The 15,000-nt window shown below is 41.3% G+C and overlaps 1 protein-coding gene across 1 annotated transcript in view; it reads left to right on the forward strand.

Moving 5' to 3' along the window:
• The first annotated feature begins 235 nt into the window (after nt 1-235).
• The window catches only part of slc4a2a (solute carrier family 4 member 2a), a 30,625-nt gene continuing 15,860 nt past the window's right edge, over nt 236-15,000 (forward strand). Inside the window, 6 exon segments of the mRNA XM_078287441.1 lie at nt 236-431; nt 4,331-4,487; nt 4,698-4,933; nt 5,017-5,126; nt 5,256-5,380; nt 10,032-10,171. Of these exon segments, the coding sequence (XP_078143567.1) occupies nt 381-431; nt 4,331-4,487; nt 4,698-4,933; nt 5,017-5,126; nt 5,256-5,380; nt 10,032-10,171 (819 nt within the window). The 5' untranslated portion in view covers nt 236-380.

Genomic DNA, 15,000 nt, shown 5'->3' on the forward strand with positions numbered 1-15,000 from the left:
TTCTCCACTGTTCTCTCCTGTTCTCTACTGTTCTCCACTGTTCTCTACTGTTCTCTCCTGTTCTCTACTGTTCTCTCCTGTTCTCTACTGTTCTCTACTGTTCTCTACTGTTCTCTCCTGTTCTCTACTGTTCTCTACTGTTCTCTCCTGTTCTCTCCTGTTCTCTCCTGATTCTCATCACAGCCAGCAGAACTGAGCCAGACTGTTAACTCAGAATGCTTCTTGTTGCAGGTTATGCTGCCTAAACCCTCGCTGCTGAACCACCAAGACAGTGAAAAGGGCTGAAACTGGACAGCAACAACCGCATCGCACCGCCGTGACCTCCTGACCTCCCGACCTCTGACCTCTGACCTCCTGACCTCTGGCCTCCTGACGGTACCATGAGTCACCATCAGAACTCGCTGGGTCCTGACGCTCTCGCCGTCTCTGCAGTGAGTTTCAGATTTATTCACACTGTCGATCTGCTCAGACTGAGCTGTGCTGCTGTGGCCGGTGAAGCTGAAACATCAGTGTGTCACTTTCATATTAATATTCCTCCTCTGTCTGCTGACTGTTAACAGCTGATTCCTCTCCTCTATCTCACTCCAGCAGTATCGTTAGTTCTAGTGTTTCTCCACATAAAGACTACATTTCCCATCAGCCCCGTTGCTTCCTGCCCCCCCTCCCCCTCCCTGAAGAGGATCAACATGTTGGAAGTGATTTCTCCATCTTCCTTTCCCTCCTTCCACCATCTGCTGCCAGAAACTCTTTCAGCTTTAGCTCCGTTTGCTCTGAAGAACAGAAGAAGAACCTCTTCCTGTTTTGTGCCGTAAAGCGATCCAGCAGATTTCCCTCCAGATCCACTACTGCTGTTACTTCAGGCTCATTCAGCTGTGTGTGTGTGTGTTGCTAACATTCCTCTACAGATTTACTCCTTAAATCCATATTTGAGTGAGTGGACACGGGTGTAGGAGTGTGTGTGTGTGTGTGTGTGTGTGTGTGTGTGTCCAGCTCCAGAGGTCATTCAGAGGTCACTGGGTCACGGTAGGGTCAGTACTTCCTGTCTGCAGGGGTTAGCACTTCCTGTGAACTGCAGACTGGGAGCTCTAAAGCAGGACTGATCCCAGGACTGATCCTGATCCGCAGCACTTTCTGTCCTCAGTGAGTCTGCTGTTGTTACTGAGCGCTCGCAGAGGGACATGGACTTTCTGTTTGAGGTGAAGGTGAGTGGATCCAGCAGGTTCAGCCTTCAGCACCGGATCTCTGATCCAAAGAGACTCTCCGCTGTGGAGAGACGTGACTCCTCCTCTGACTGAACTAAACCAAATCACATGATGGGACTTTGTAAAGTTCCCCGACTCTGCCTTATAAATATTAGTGAATATATTCCTAAATCCTCAGGCTGAGTTGTCACTCTTTAGTTTAATGGCTGTGAAGCTTAACAGCCAGCACTGCAGGGGATTATGAGTCAGAAAATTAGAAAAGAAAAGATAATATTCAGCTGCTGCCACGTAACATAAAACACATCAGTCCACATTGCAGTAGGACACATTGAGTTAAAACAGGCCTCCTATGTCAGTGCATCAAATCAGTTACTATAATATTAGTTACTGTTAGTTACTACACTGTATTATCTTTACAGCTGGAAACTGTTAGATGGCATACACAAGTATAAAATCATTAGCAGCTTCATGTTTCGTCCACACAGAAGACTAAACATGAGGAATCAATACAGTCATTGATTTCTGAAAGCTGAGAAGCTCGGACCATCATGGATCAGATTCAGGTTTTAGCTGCAGACATTACTAACAGATCCAGAGAACTGCTCCTGTTTCCTGTCAGAATTCAGTCTCCAGATGGACCAGAAGGCAGAAAACTCTCTGTCTGATGTCTTCACTACTAACTACAAACTGCCACTGAACTTTAATTACCTCTGCAGTCCTGTGAACCATGAGGAAGGTCTCGGTCTGGAGGTGTAGTCCAGACTTCTACCATTCACCGTAGCATCATGGCTGCAGGACGCCGAGGGGCCGGTCTCAGTGGGTCTCATCGGGTCCCATCAGGTCCCATCAGGTCCCATCGGGTCCCATCAGGTCCCATCGGGTCCCATCGGCCACGGATTACGAAGCGACTTTCTCTTAAGCACAATGTCCCCAGGTTGCAAGTTCTGATGTGCTTGGTGCCGAAGACCGGACCGACACCTGAACCTCCGGACGGTCCAGAACTCATCGGCTCGGACTCGCACTCGTCTCTGCTGAAGTTTGAAGAGATCTTTCTCTGTAAAGTCACCTGGAGGAGCAGGTGCACCTGAGCTTTGGGTCAGCAGCACAGCAGGAGTCAGGAGGATTGGACAGTCCGGGGTCTTCGGGGTCCGTTCCTAAAACAACCCCGGCATGTTGACCATCTTCAGCAACAACTCTGAGGTGCAGCGGGTCACTGCTCCTCTGGCTCTGCTGGAGGCTTCAGAGAAGAGACACAACTCAGTTCACCCTGGAGAACGAGTGTGGTATGAAATGTGAAGACTGCTGAAATCCTGGAGCGAATCCCTCCAGTCTCCCAGTCCGACTTCTCCTCAGGACGAGCCGTGTCCCAACTGCAAGACTAGATGCAGAGCTCTCACAGTGAAGACCGCTGCAGCGTGTGAGGAGACCTGAAGGTGAATGTGTCCCATCATGATCCAGGCTCCTCTGTGTTGGCAGCGTTTCATCTCAGGACCTTCAGACCTTCAGCTCAGTCTTCAGGTGGGACGGGGTCACAGTCAGTTGATTCTGGCAGAGAGGAACGGAGGCCATTTTCCAGGACGTTCGTCTTAGATGCACTTGGTTTGTGTGCATTCCCGGTGCAGATATCGTCTATAATATAAAAATTATAATATAATAATAATATAATACCTGACCTCGGGCCTCTGGGCAGAGGGAGCAGTGACAGGGCCAGTGGTCTGTTGGCTCACCTTGTGCGCTCCAACAAAGTCTCTCCCAGGCAAGACTCATCGTTATTAGTCATCATCATCATCATCATCATCATTATAATTATTATTATTATTATTATTTATTTTTTCCTTCTTGTTTTCTTGAGTTCTCTCCCCCTTGGTCATGGCTCGAAGGTCTCCACATTTTGTCAAACTCTCGTTGGTGCTGGCACTCTGTTGACTGCAAGGAGGTGACTGTTGCTAGGTTACCACAAAAATGGCAGACAGCGCCACAGTATCTGAAGTTTATTGTAATTTAATGTTTTTTTTCACAAATGTGAAAAAAAAGTGAAAAAATGTGTCCAGTTTGCGATGCTTATGGAGAGCCTCAACATGTGTATGGATGTGATAAAATTTATATTTAATAAGTACAATACTTCAGCAAAACTTAAAAGTTACATAAAAGTTACTGACTTTAAAAAATAGGCCTGCTCTAACAGCTGCTCTTCGGAAAGGGCAATAAACAAAAATAAGATCCGTCCGAAGATCCAAGATCCTCGATGTCTTTGTTCAGACATGTAGTCAAGAAAGACTTTTTCATTTTATTTCACCTGATCAGAGCCTCTATGCTTTTTATTATGATATTCTGTGCGATCGCCTACAGCGACATCATCATCAGACACAGACCAGCTCTCACCAGAGACACTCCCCCTCCCTCACTTCCCCACCAGACTGTTATTGTAAATAAGAATTTGTTCTTAATTGACTCGTCTGGTTAATTAACAGTGAAAAACATGTTGAGGACTGACTTTACCTCCCAGCCTGTTGAACATAAAGCCAGCTGGTCTCTGTTCAGTCTGACAGGTCAGAGAACTGTTCTCCATCTGCACCAGGAGTCAGACAGACTGTCGCTGTAAGAGAAGACAGACTGTTCAGCGTGCCGGACGCTGCTGTCGCCCCCTGCTGGCTGCATCCCCTCACTGACGTTTGGTTTCAGTCCTGCTGCAGAAGAGTTGGATTATCTACAGCGTTCCTCTAAAAACACACAACACTTTTATTTTTGTTTACATATAAAACAACCTGATATAAAGCCTCAGACTGACAGAAACAACAGACAGTCAGTTGTCAGTTGTAAAACCACAGTCTGTACTGGTGGACACTGAGCAGCAGGTGGGGGTTCAGTGCCTTGCTCAAAGGCACTTTGATAGTAGTAGAGGGGAATCTGCCTTTTATCTGCCAGACAGACAGTTGGTGGAATATTAACAATCTAACTCCTCCTCTCCTCTCCTCCTCTCCTCCTCTCCTCTCCTCCTCCTCTCCTCTCCTCCTCTCCTCCTCTCCTCCTCTCCTCTCCTCTCCTCTCCTCTTCTCTCCTCTCCTCTCCTCTCCTCCTCTCCTCCCATCCTCCTCTCCTCTCCTCTTCTCTCCTCTCCTCTCCTCCAGCCTGTGTCTCCACCTCCTCCTCCTCGTTGCCATAGTGATGAGGAGGAGGAGGACCTGAACAAGGCGTTGGGTGTTCAGTGTTTCCAGCAGATCCTCCTCCCTGCAGCCCGCAGTCCGCCGGAGAAACACCGAGTTTACAACGAGCAGGACTTTGAAGGTGAGATGCCAAACTGACCTGCTGCAGAGGTGCTGGAGATGGTTCCAGAGGTCCTGGAGAAGGTTCCAGAGGTGCTGGAGAAGGTTCCAGGGGTTCTTGAGAAGGTTCCAGGGGTTCTTGAGAAGGTTCTAGGGGTTCTTGAGAAGGTTCCAGGGGTTCTTGATGTGTTTCTACGCTAAATAAAATACTAAGCATAGTTTTTCCCTGCAGACCATCGTCACTCCTCGCTCCACATCCATCATCCTCTGTCTAAACTTCCTGCTGATGGGAGGAGGAAGAGGAGCGGCAGGAAGAGGAAGGAGGCGAGGAGAGGCTCCGCCCCCAGCGCCGGAGCCACCATAGAAGAAGACCAGGAGGAGGAGGAGGGTGAGGAAGAGTCCTACAGTCAGACAGATGGAGAGGAAGGCCGAACGACCACACCCACCCCCGACACCGACACCGTGCAGGTAACACACACACACACACACACACACACACACACACACACACACAGAGTGTGTTATTAATCTCATTGTCTTGTGTGTGTCAGTTCTTTCTATGTGAAGACGACGTGTCACCCCCAACTCCTGGCCAGGTCGCTGTGGCAACAGACAGCAACCTAAGCTCCGCCCACAACCTGCCAGAGGCCACGCCCACCAAGTTAGTAACACACCTGGAAATATCTTAGAAACTGTCTGGTAAATCACTGACCAGACCGACTGACCATCACTGACATGAACCAGCAGTATTAATCTACTACCTTAACATCTTGACTCCTCCCCCTCACAGTGACCCGCCCACCGTCCAAACCAATCACAACGGCCTGTCGCCCGGCTGCCGTGGCAACAGCTTTGACCCGCAGGACGACACCGAGGCTCAAACCCTGACGTCTGTCGACCTGGACGGCATCAAGAGTCAGTGGAGCTGAGTCACTCTTTACACTTCAGTACTTTACACTTCAGTACTTTACACTTTACACTTTACACTTCAGTACTTTACACTTCAGTACTTTACACTTTACACTTTACACTTCAGTACTTTACACTTCAGTACTTTACACTTTACACTTTACACTTCAGTACTTTACACTTCAGTACTTTACACTTTACACTTTACACTTCAGTACTTTACACTTCAGTACTTTACACTTCAGTACTTTACACTTTACACTTTACACTTCAGTACTTTACACTTCAGTACTTTACACTTTACACTTTACACTTCAGTACTTTACACTTTACACTTTACACTTCAGTACTTTACACTTCAGCACTTTACACTTTACACTTTACACTTCAGTACTTTACACTTTACACTTTACACTTCAGTACTTTAAACTTTATTATTTTACACTTTACACTTCAGTACTTTACACTTTACACTTCAGTACTTTACACTTTACACTTCAGTACTTTACACTTCAGTACTTTACACTTTACACTTTACACTTCAGTACTTTACACTTTATTATTTTACACTTTACACTTTACACTTCAGTACTTTACACTTTACACTTCAGTACTTTACACTTCAGTACTTTACACTTTATTTTACACTTTACACTTCAGTACTTTACACTTTATTATTTTACACTTTACAGTTTACACTTTACACTTTACACTTCAGTACTTTACACTTCAGTACTTTACACTAAAGTACTTTACACTTTACACTTCAGTACTTTACACTTTATTATTTTACACTTTACAGTTTACACTTTACACTTCAGTACTTTACACTTTATTATTTTACACTTTACACTACTGTACACTTTATTATTTTACACTTTACACTTCAGTACTTTACACTTCAGTACTTTACACTTTACACTTTACACTTCAGTACTTTATACATATACTTTAGTACTTTAGTATTTTACACTATTACTTAACACTATTACTTTACACTTTACATTATACACTTTACACTGTATTACTTTACATTTACACTTATATTTTAAATTGTATTACTTTTATCGTTGGGCCAATGGGAAGTTCTGAAGGAGTTTTACTGAGCTTTCTGTTTATTTTACATTAATGCTACCTGATTAGCACTTGCTAGTTAGCTATGTTAACTCGTTAAAACGACATAACGTTGTGAAAGTCAGTTATCAAAGCAGTGAAAAATACCTGATTTGTCTGTTGAAATCTTTGTAGCTGCAGACCAAAGCCTCTGGCCCCGCCCACAATTTGTCTGAATTTTCCTCTCAAGTATGACATAATCTTTCTGCCCAAATAAGGGATTCTGGCCCCGCCCCCTCTCAGTCTAATATGAAAATGAATAGAAGAGTTAAATTATGTTAATGCAAACAGTATTGACTGTTTCTGACTACAGAGAAACCTGGACCAGCCTGTTCCATAGACGTTGGAAGTAGAGGCGCGAGGGGTGCGGCAGCGCCCCCTATTGACAGCTTCCCCTTACTGCACCTAACTCTTGTTAAAATAAAGAATTGGTGATTAAACTTTCATTTCTTTCTTCGACATTTCCTTACAATAAATATGCACTGTAGAAACTTGGAAGCTGTGTGGAACAGCAGTCCGGTGCGCACAAAAACACGGAAGTTTGTACCTATTTTGCAAGAGCCTGGTGCTGGATGTGCAATATTGAATCAAGGTACCTACATTGGTTGAGGTGTGCGTAATTGCACAGCGCTTTGAGTGGATACGATACGATATGGTACGATACGATACGATACGATACGATACGGTACGGTACGATACGGTACGATACGGTACGATACGATACGATACGGTACGGTACGGTACGGTACGATATATGATACGATACGATAGGGTACGATACGATACGATATGATACGGTACGATATATGATACGATACGATAGGACTTTATTGTCAGATTTCTCTGAAATGTGTCATGCATCATAGCAGCTCCGTTCAGAATAAACACAATGACATGACATTGCACATAAAACACATAACCACACCACATTCAATTACACATAAACATCTGAATAGCACATAAATAGCAAATAAATAGCACAGGGACCCTCAGTTACCCCCATATTGCACTAAGCCGCTGTATTGCACGCTCCACCCAAAATCCTACAGCGATACAACGATTTCATTTTCAAGCGACTAAGGTGTATACAGAGAAGACCCCCCCCCCCCCCCTCCCCCTATACAGCACCCCCTCTCAGAAAATAGTTCCAACCTGCCTGGCCTGTTCCTGACAGATCAGCATTAAACCAGATGATGGAACTTTTTAAAGGCCAGTAAACTGACTGAGACAGAGACTGAATCTACTGCAGGTGTCGATCTGCAGCTTTGGAAACCAGACTGAGTCCAGTTCTGGTCACGCTGCAGTCCGGCAGACAGTGAACTAAACACAACGAAGCTTTTTAACAGAGAAGACTTTTCTTCTTCTTCTTTATCTGCTCATGTGAATCTGACCATGTTGTTGTTGACCTGAACACAATGCTGCTCCCCCGACACTCTGACTCCACCCTGCCCACACACTGCGAACTGATCAGCTATTGTCTCAGTTATGTGTGTGTGTGTGTGTGTGTGTGTGTGTGTGTGTGTGTCTCAAAATGCCTCGTATTTGAGGAAACAATCCATCATTCTGAGTGAAAATGAAGCCTGAAGTTTCTGCTCTGGTGGTGATGAAATATTTCAACTGCTTGTTGTACGAGAGACTGAAGGCTGATTTCAGTGAGTAGTCTGTTTCTACTTTATATATTGTATCTGCAGTATAGTTTTTATTTGCAGAATAAAAAGGAGTTATTATTTATAAATTCATTATAATTTACAGCTTTTCTGAAAATATAATTGATTTTTTGTCTTTTTTTGTCTTATGATGATCACTGACTGGAGGTCAGAGGTCATCCTCCTGTTATTATTACATCACTGGTTGTTTCATTTAAATGAAGGCCGTTAAAGGGACAATTAACCTAAAACTGAATTTATATTCTGTTATTCCTGTGATTTTCTGCAGTTATTGTAGATTTATCCATCTGCAGAACTAAACTAATGTGTGACGTCATCCAGAAAAGCTTTCCATTGACAGTGAATGGGAGGCTGAGGCTGTGTGCTGGTCCATGCTGTCAGCAGGAGGGTAATATCAGGATATGAAGTCACACCCGTTTATCTTCAATGGAGCAGCTGCAGAAAGTGATGCAGACATGCAGAAAATGATAAAATGCAACATAGGTCTCCATACACCAATAATGTTAAATAAACGGTGAAGCTCTGATGTTGAGAACTGAGCAGTAAAATGTCGACTAACAGGCTCCAGCTCTGATTCAGGATGAATCTTCACTTTAAGGTAAATAGGAAGAGATTAATCCAAAATTAAAATCTCCATGTGAAAAAACAGACTTGTACTCTGACTAAATTATTCCTGACGTTAAAGTGAAACTTACTGTGGAAAAACGTTTTCAGCTCTTTTACGGACGATTGTCTTGCAGAAACTAATAATGATGAAGTGTGTTCCTGCAGCACTGATCTAACACAGAGTGGAAAAGGTGATTCACATAAAAACAGGAAATAACACAAGATATGGAATAAAGAATAAAACTAAAACCAGGGACCAAAGAGAAATATAAACGATCAAAAAAGAAAAGAATAAAAGACTGATTAAGATAAATCATTAGTCTCATACAGAGATCTAAAATGAGATGAGCACTAAGACGATGAATTCTGGGACTTTTCCTAGAAATGGATTTATATTGTGAAAATATCGTGTTTCACAAAGAAACTTTTCATTTTCTTTTTGCTCTTTACAGAAACCTGAAACCCTTTTCAACTAGTCTGCTAATCACCAAGGTGTCCACCAGTGTGTGTGTGTGTGTGTGTGTGTGTGTGGTCTCTGTTTAAAATGATTGGTTAATTCGGTCTGGTTTTAGTTCACGTCTCGTCTTTCTGACGCCTCACTGTGGTTCAGCCAAGCCTGAAAACCAGTTAAACACTGGAATCTTCCCATGGGATCTGAGTGTGTGTGTGTGACGGTGTGTGTGTGTGTGTGTGTGTGTGTGTGTGTGACGGTGTGTGTGTGTGTGACCGTGTGTGTGTGTGTGTGTGTGTGTGTGTGTGTGTGTGTGACGGTGTGTGTGTGTGTGTGTGTGACCGTGTGTGTGTGTGTGTGTGTGTGTGTGTGTGTGACGGTGTGTGTGTGTGTGTGTGTGACCGTGTGTGTGTGTGTGTGTGTGTGTGTGTGTGACGGTGTGTGTGTGTGTGTGTGTGACCGTGTGTGTGTGTGTGTGTGTGTGTGTGTGACAGTGTAAGTGCATGTGCACATGTACAGTACCATGCAAATGTCAGAAACCACCCTTTCATTTATTTAATTTCCAGTCAAAATGGCCATCAAGTGCAAGTTATTTATTTACTTTTGTACAGTAATGTATGTGTGATTGCTTGTGTGTGTTTGTATGAGTGACTGTGTGTATGTGTGTGTGTGTTTGAGATTATGCCAATGTGTACTTATATATTTGTATGTGTGTATTCATCTGTGTGTATGAAGCTAATGTCCTGACCAAGTACTGGGGACAGTAGCTCCAGTAGCTTTAGATTGAACCAGGTCTCGCCCCCCCCCCCCCCCCCCCCAGGTCACCGGTTGGAGGATGTGCCGGCGGTTCGGCGTCACCTGGTCAGGAAGAGCACCAAAGGTCCGGTCGTCCACCTCACCAAAGATCACCGAGAGCCAGCAGGCATCCGTAGCCGGAAACTGGACCGAACACCTCATGAGGTAGGTGTGTGTGTGTGTGTGTGTGTGTGTGTGTGGGGGGGGGGGGGTACTAATGGTACTGATAGTCTGATAGTTGTAGTAGTAACAGTAGTAGTAATAGTAGTGTAGTAGCAGTACCAACCTGATGTCATAACATTTCTTGTAATGAGCCTCAACTGTGAAGCTCAGATCAGGAATAATGTTCCTGTTTAGTTCCTAATGGGACAGACAGACAGGCAGACAGACAGGCAGGCAGACAGACAGACACACAGACAGACAGGCAGACAGACAGACAGGCAGACAGACAGACAGACAGGCAGACAGACAGACAGGCAGGTAGACAGACAGGCAGACAGACAGACAGACAGACAGGCAGGTAGACAGACAGGCAGGCAGACAGACAGACAGACAGACAGACAGACAGACAGGCAGACAGACAGGCAGGCAGACAGACAGACAGACAGGCAGGCAGACAGACAGACAGGCAGGTAGACAGGAGAGGTAAGAGGACCCAGGAGGCTCTTGTTAATCCCGGCTCTATTGTTGAACTGGTAACTGACAGTTCTGAACTGGGTTTGTGTTAATGGGATGGAGAGAGGGAGAGAGAGGGAGAGAGAGGGAGAGAGAGGGAGAGAGAGGGAGAGAGAGGGAGAGTCAAACTGCAGTCAGTCTGTCAGTTTCTCTGCTTCGGTCAGTTTTCCTTCATCTCTCCATCTGAAAAATGGTTGGGTTAGACCTGGTGGGTCAGCTGGCCCGACACCGCAAGGTAGGACACCTGGTTTAGTCTGGCTTAGTCTGGTTTAGTCTGGTTTAGTCTGGTTTAGTCTGGTTTAGCCTGGTTTAGTCTGGTTTAGCCTGGTTTAGTCTGGTTTAGCCTGGTTTAGTCTGGTTTAGTCTGGTTTAGCCTGGTTTAGCCTGGTTTAGTCTGGGTTAGCCTGGTTTAGTCTGGTTTAGCCTAGTTTAGCCTGGTTCAGTCTGGTTTACTCTGGTTTAGTCTAGCTAGACCCCGTCTGGACCAATACAGCCTGCTTTAGTCTAGGATGGGATGTTTTTAGTCTGACGTGAACTATACCTAGAGTAACATAGAGTAACAGTAACATAGAGTAACATGGAGTAACAGTAACATAGAGTAACATAGAGTAACATAGAGTAACAGTAACATAGAGTAACATAGAGTAACAGTAACAGAGTAACATAGAGTAACAGTAACATAGAGTAACATAGAGTAACAGTAACAGAGTAACATAGAGTAACATAGAGTAACAGTAACATAGAGTAACATAGAGTAACAGTAACAGAGTAACATAGAGTAACATAGAGTAACGTACAACAACATAGAGTAACATAGAGTAACAGTAACATAGAGTAACATAGAGTAACAGTAACAGAGTAACATAGAGTAACATAGAGTAACAGTAACAGAGTAACATACAGTAACATAGAGTAACAGTAACAGAGTAACATAGAGTAACAGTAACAGAGTAACATACAGTAACATACAGTAACAGTAACAGAGTAACATAGAGTAACAGTAACAGAGTAACATAGAGTAACATAGAGTAACAGTAACAGAGTAACATAAAGTAACATAGAGTAACAGTAACAGAGTAACATAGAGTAACATAGAGTAACAGTAACATAGAGTAACATAGAGTAACATAGAGTAACAGTAACATAGAGTAACATAGAGTAACAGTAACAGAGTAACATAGAGTAACATAGAGTAACATACAGTAACAGAGTAACATACAACATAGAGTAACATAGAGTAACATACAGTAACAGAGTAACATAGAGTAACCTAGAGTAACATACAGTAACAGAGTAACATACAACATAGAGTAACATACAGTAACATACAGTAACAGAGTAACATACAGTAACATACAGTAACATACAGTAACAGAGTAACATACAACATAGAGTAACATACAGTAACATAGAGTAACATACAGTAACATAGAGTAACATAGAGTAACATACAGTAACATAGAGTAACATAGAGTAACATACAGTAACATAGAGTAACATACAGTAACATAGAGTAACATAGAGTAACATAGAGTAACAGAGTAACATACAGTAACATAGAGTAACATACAGTAACATACAGTAACATAGAGTAACATACAGTAACAGAGTAACATACAGTAACATACAGTAACATAGAGTAACATACAGTAACAGAGTAACATACAGTAACATACAGTAACATAGAGTAACATACAGTAACAGAGTAACATACAACATAGAGTAACATAGAGTAACATACAGTAACATAGAGTAACATACAGTAACAGAGTAACATAGAGTAACATAGAGTAACATAGAGTAACATACAGTAACAGAGTAACATACAACATAGAGTAACATAGAGTAACATACAACATAGAGTAACATAGAGTAACATACAGTAACATAGAGTAACATACAGTAACATAGAGTAACAGTAACAGAGTAACATAGAGTAACATAGAGTAACATACAGTAACAGAGTAACATACAGTAACAGAGTAACATACAACATAGAGTAACATAGAGTAACATACAGTAACAGAGTAACATAGAGTAACCTAGAGTAACATACAGTAACAGAGTAACATACAACATAGAGTAACATACAGTAACATACAGTAACAGAGTAACATACAGTAACATACAGTAACAGAGTAACATACAACATAGAGTAACATAGAGTAACATACAGTAACATAGAGTAACATAGAGTAACATACAGTAACATAGAGTAACATAGAGTAACATACAGTAACAGAGTAACATACAGTAACATAGAGTAACATACAGTAACAGAGTAACATACAACATAGAGTAACATACAGTAACATAGAGTAACATACAGTAACAGAGTAACATACAACATAGAGTAACATACAGTAACATAGAGTAACATAGAGTAACATACAGTAACAGAGTAACATACAACATAGAGTAACATAGAGTAACATACAACATAGAGTAACATAGAGTAACATACAGTAACATAGAGTAACATACAGTAACAGAGTAACATACAGTAACATACAGTAACATAGAGTAACATACAGTAACATACAGTAACATACAGTAACATACAGTAACAGAGTAACATACAACATAGAGTAACATAGAGTAACATACATTAACATAGAGTAACATAGAGTAACATACAGTAACAGAGTAACATACAACATAGAGTAACATAGAGTAACATACAACATAGAGTAACATAGAGTAACATACATTAACATAGAGTAACATAGAGTAACATACAGTAACAGAGTAACATACAACATAGAGTAACATAGAGTAACATACAACATAGAGTAACATAGAGTAACATACATTAACATAGAGTAACATAGAGTAACATACAGTAACAGAGTAACATACAACATAGAGTAACATAGAGTAACATACAACATAGAGTAACATAGAGTAACATACAGTAACAGAGTAACATACAACATAGAGTAACATAGAGTAACATAGAGTAACATACAGTAACAGAGTAACATACAACATAGAGTAACATAGAGTAACATACAACATAGAGTAACATACAGTAACATAGAGTAACATACAGTAACATACAGTAACATAGAGTAACATACAGTAACATAGAGTAACATACAGTAACATACAGTAACATACAGTAACATACAGTAACACAGACTAACAAACAACATGTTTTGCATATTACAATAATGTTTGGTGTTTGGTTAACATAGAGTAACATAGAGTAACAGTAACAGAGTAACATAGAGTAACATAGAGTAACAGTAACAGAGTAACATAGAGTAACATAGAGTAACATAGAGTAACATAGAGTAACAGAGTAACATAGAGTAACATAGAGTAACATACAACAACATACAGTAACATAGAGTAACATAGAGTAACAGTAACAGAGTAACATAGAGTAACATAGAGTAACATAGAGTAACAGAGTAACATAGAGTAACATAGAGTAACATACAACAACATACAGTAACATAGAGTAACATAGAGTAACATAGAGTAACAGTAACAGAGTAACATAGAGTAACATAGAGTAACAGTAACAGAGTAACATACAACAACATACAGTAACATACAGTAACATAGAGTAACATACAGTAACATAGAGTAACATACAGTAACATAGAGTAACATACAGTAACATACAGTAACATAGAGTAACATACAGTAAAATAGAGTAACATAGAGTAACATACAGTAACATAGAGTAACATACAGTAACATAGAGTAACATACAGTAACATAGAGTAACATAGAGTAACATACAGTAAAATAGAGTAACATACAGTAAAATAGAGTAACATAGAGTAACATACAGTAACATAGAGTAACATAGAGTAACATACAGTAACATACAGTAACATAGAGTAACATATAGTAACATACAGTAACATACAGTAACATAGAGTAACATACAGTAACATACAGTAACATAGAGTAACATACAGTAACATACAGTAACATACAGTAACATACAGTAACATACAGTAACAGAGTAACATACAGTAACATACAGTAACATACAGTAACAGAGTAACATAGAGTAACATACAGTAACATAGAGTAACATAGAGTAACATACAGTAACATAGAGTAACATAGAGTAACATATAGTAACATACAGTAACATACAGTAACATAGAGTAACATACAGTAACATACAGTAACATAGAGTAACATACAGTAACATACAGTAACATACAGTAACATAGAGTAACATACAGTAACATACAGTAACATACAGTAACATAGAGTAACATACAGTAACATACAGTAACAGAGTAACATACAGTAACATACAGTAACATACAGTAACAGAGTAACATAGAGTA

Source organism: Centroberyx gerrardi, chromosome 13, assembly GCF_048128805.1.
Source record: "Centroberyx gerrardi isolate f3 chromosome 13, fCenGer3.hap1.cur.20231027, whole genome shotgun sequence".
Lineage (NCBI taxonomy): Eukaryota > Metazoa > Chordata > Actinopteri > Beryciformes > Berycidae > Centroberyx > Centroberyx gerrardi.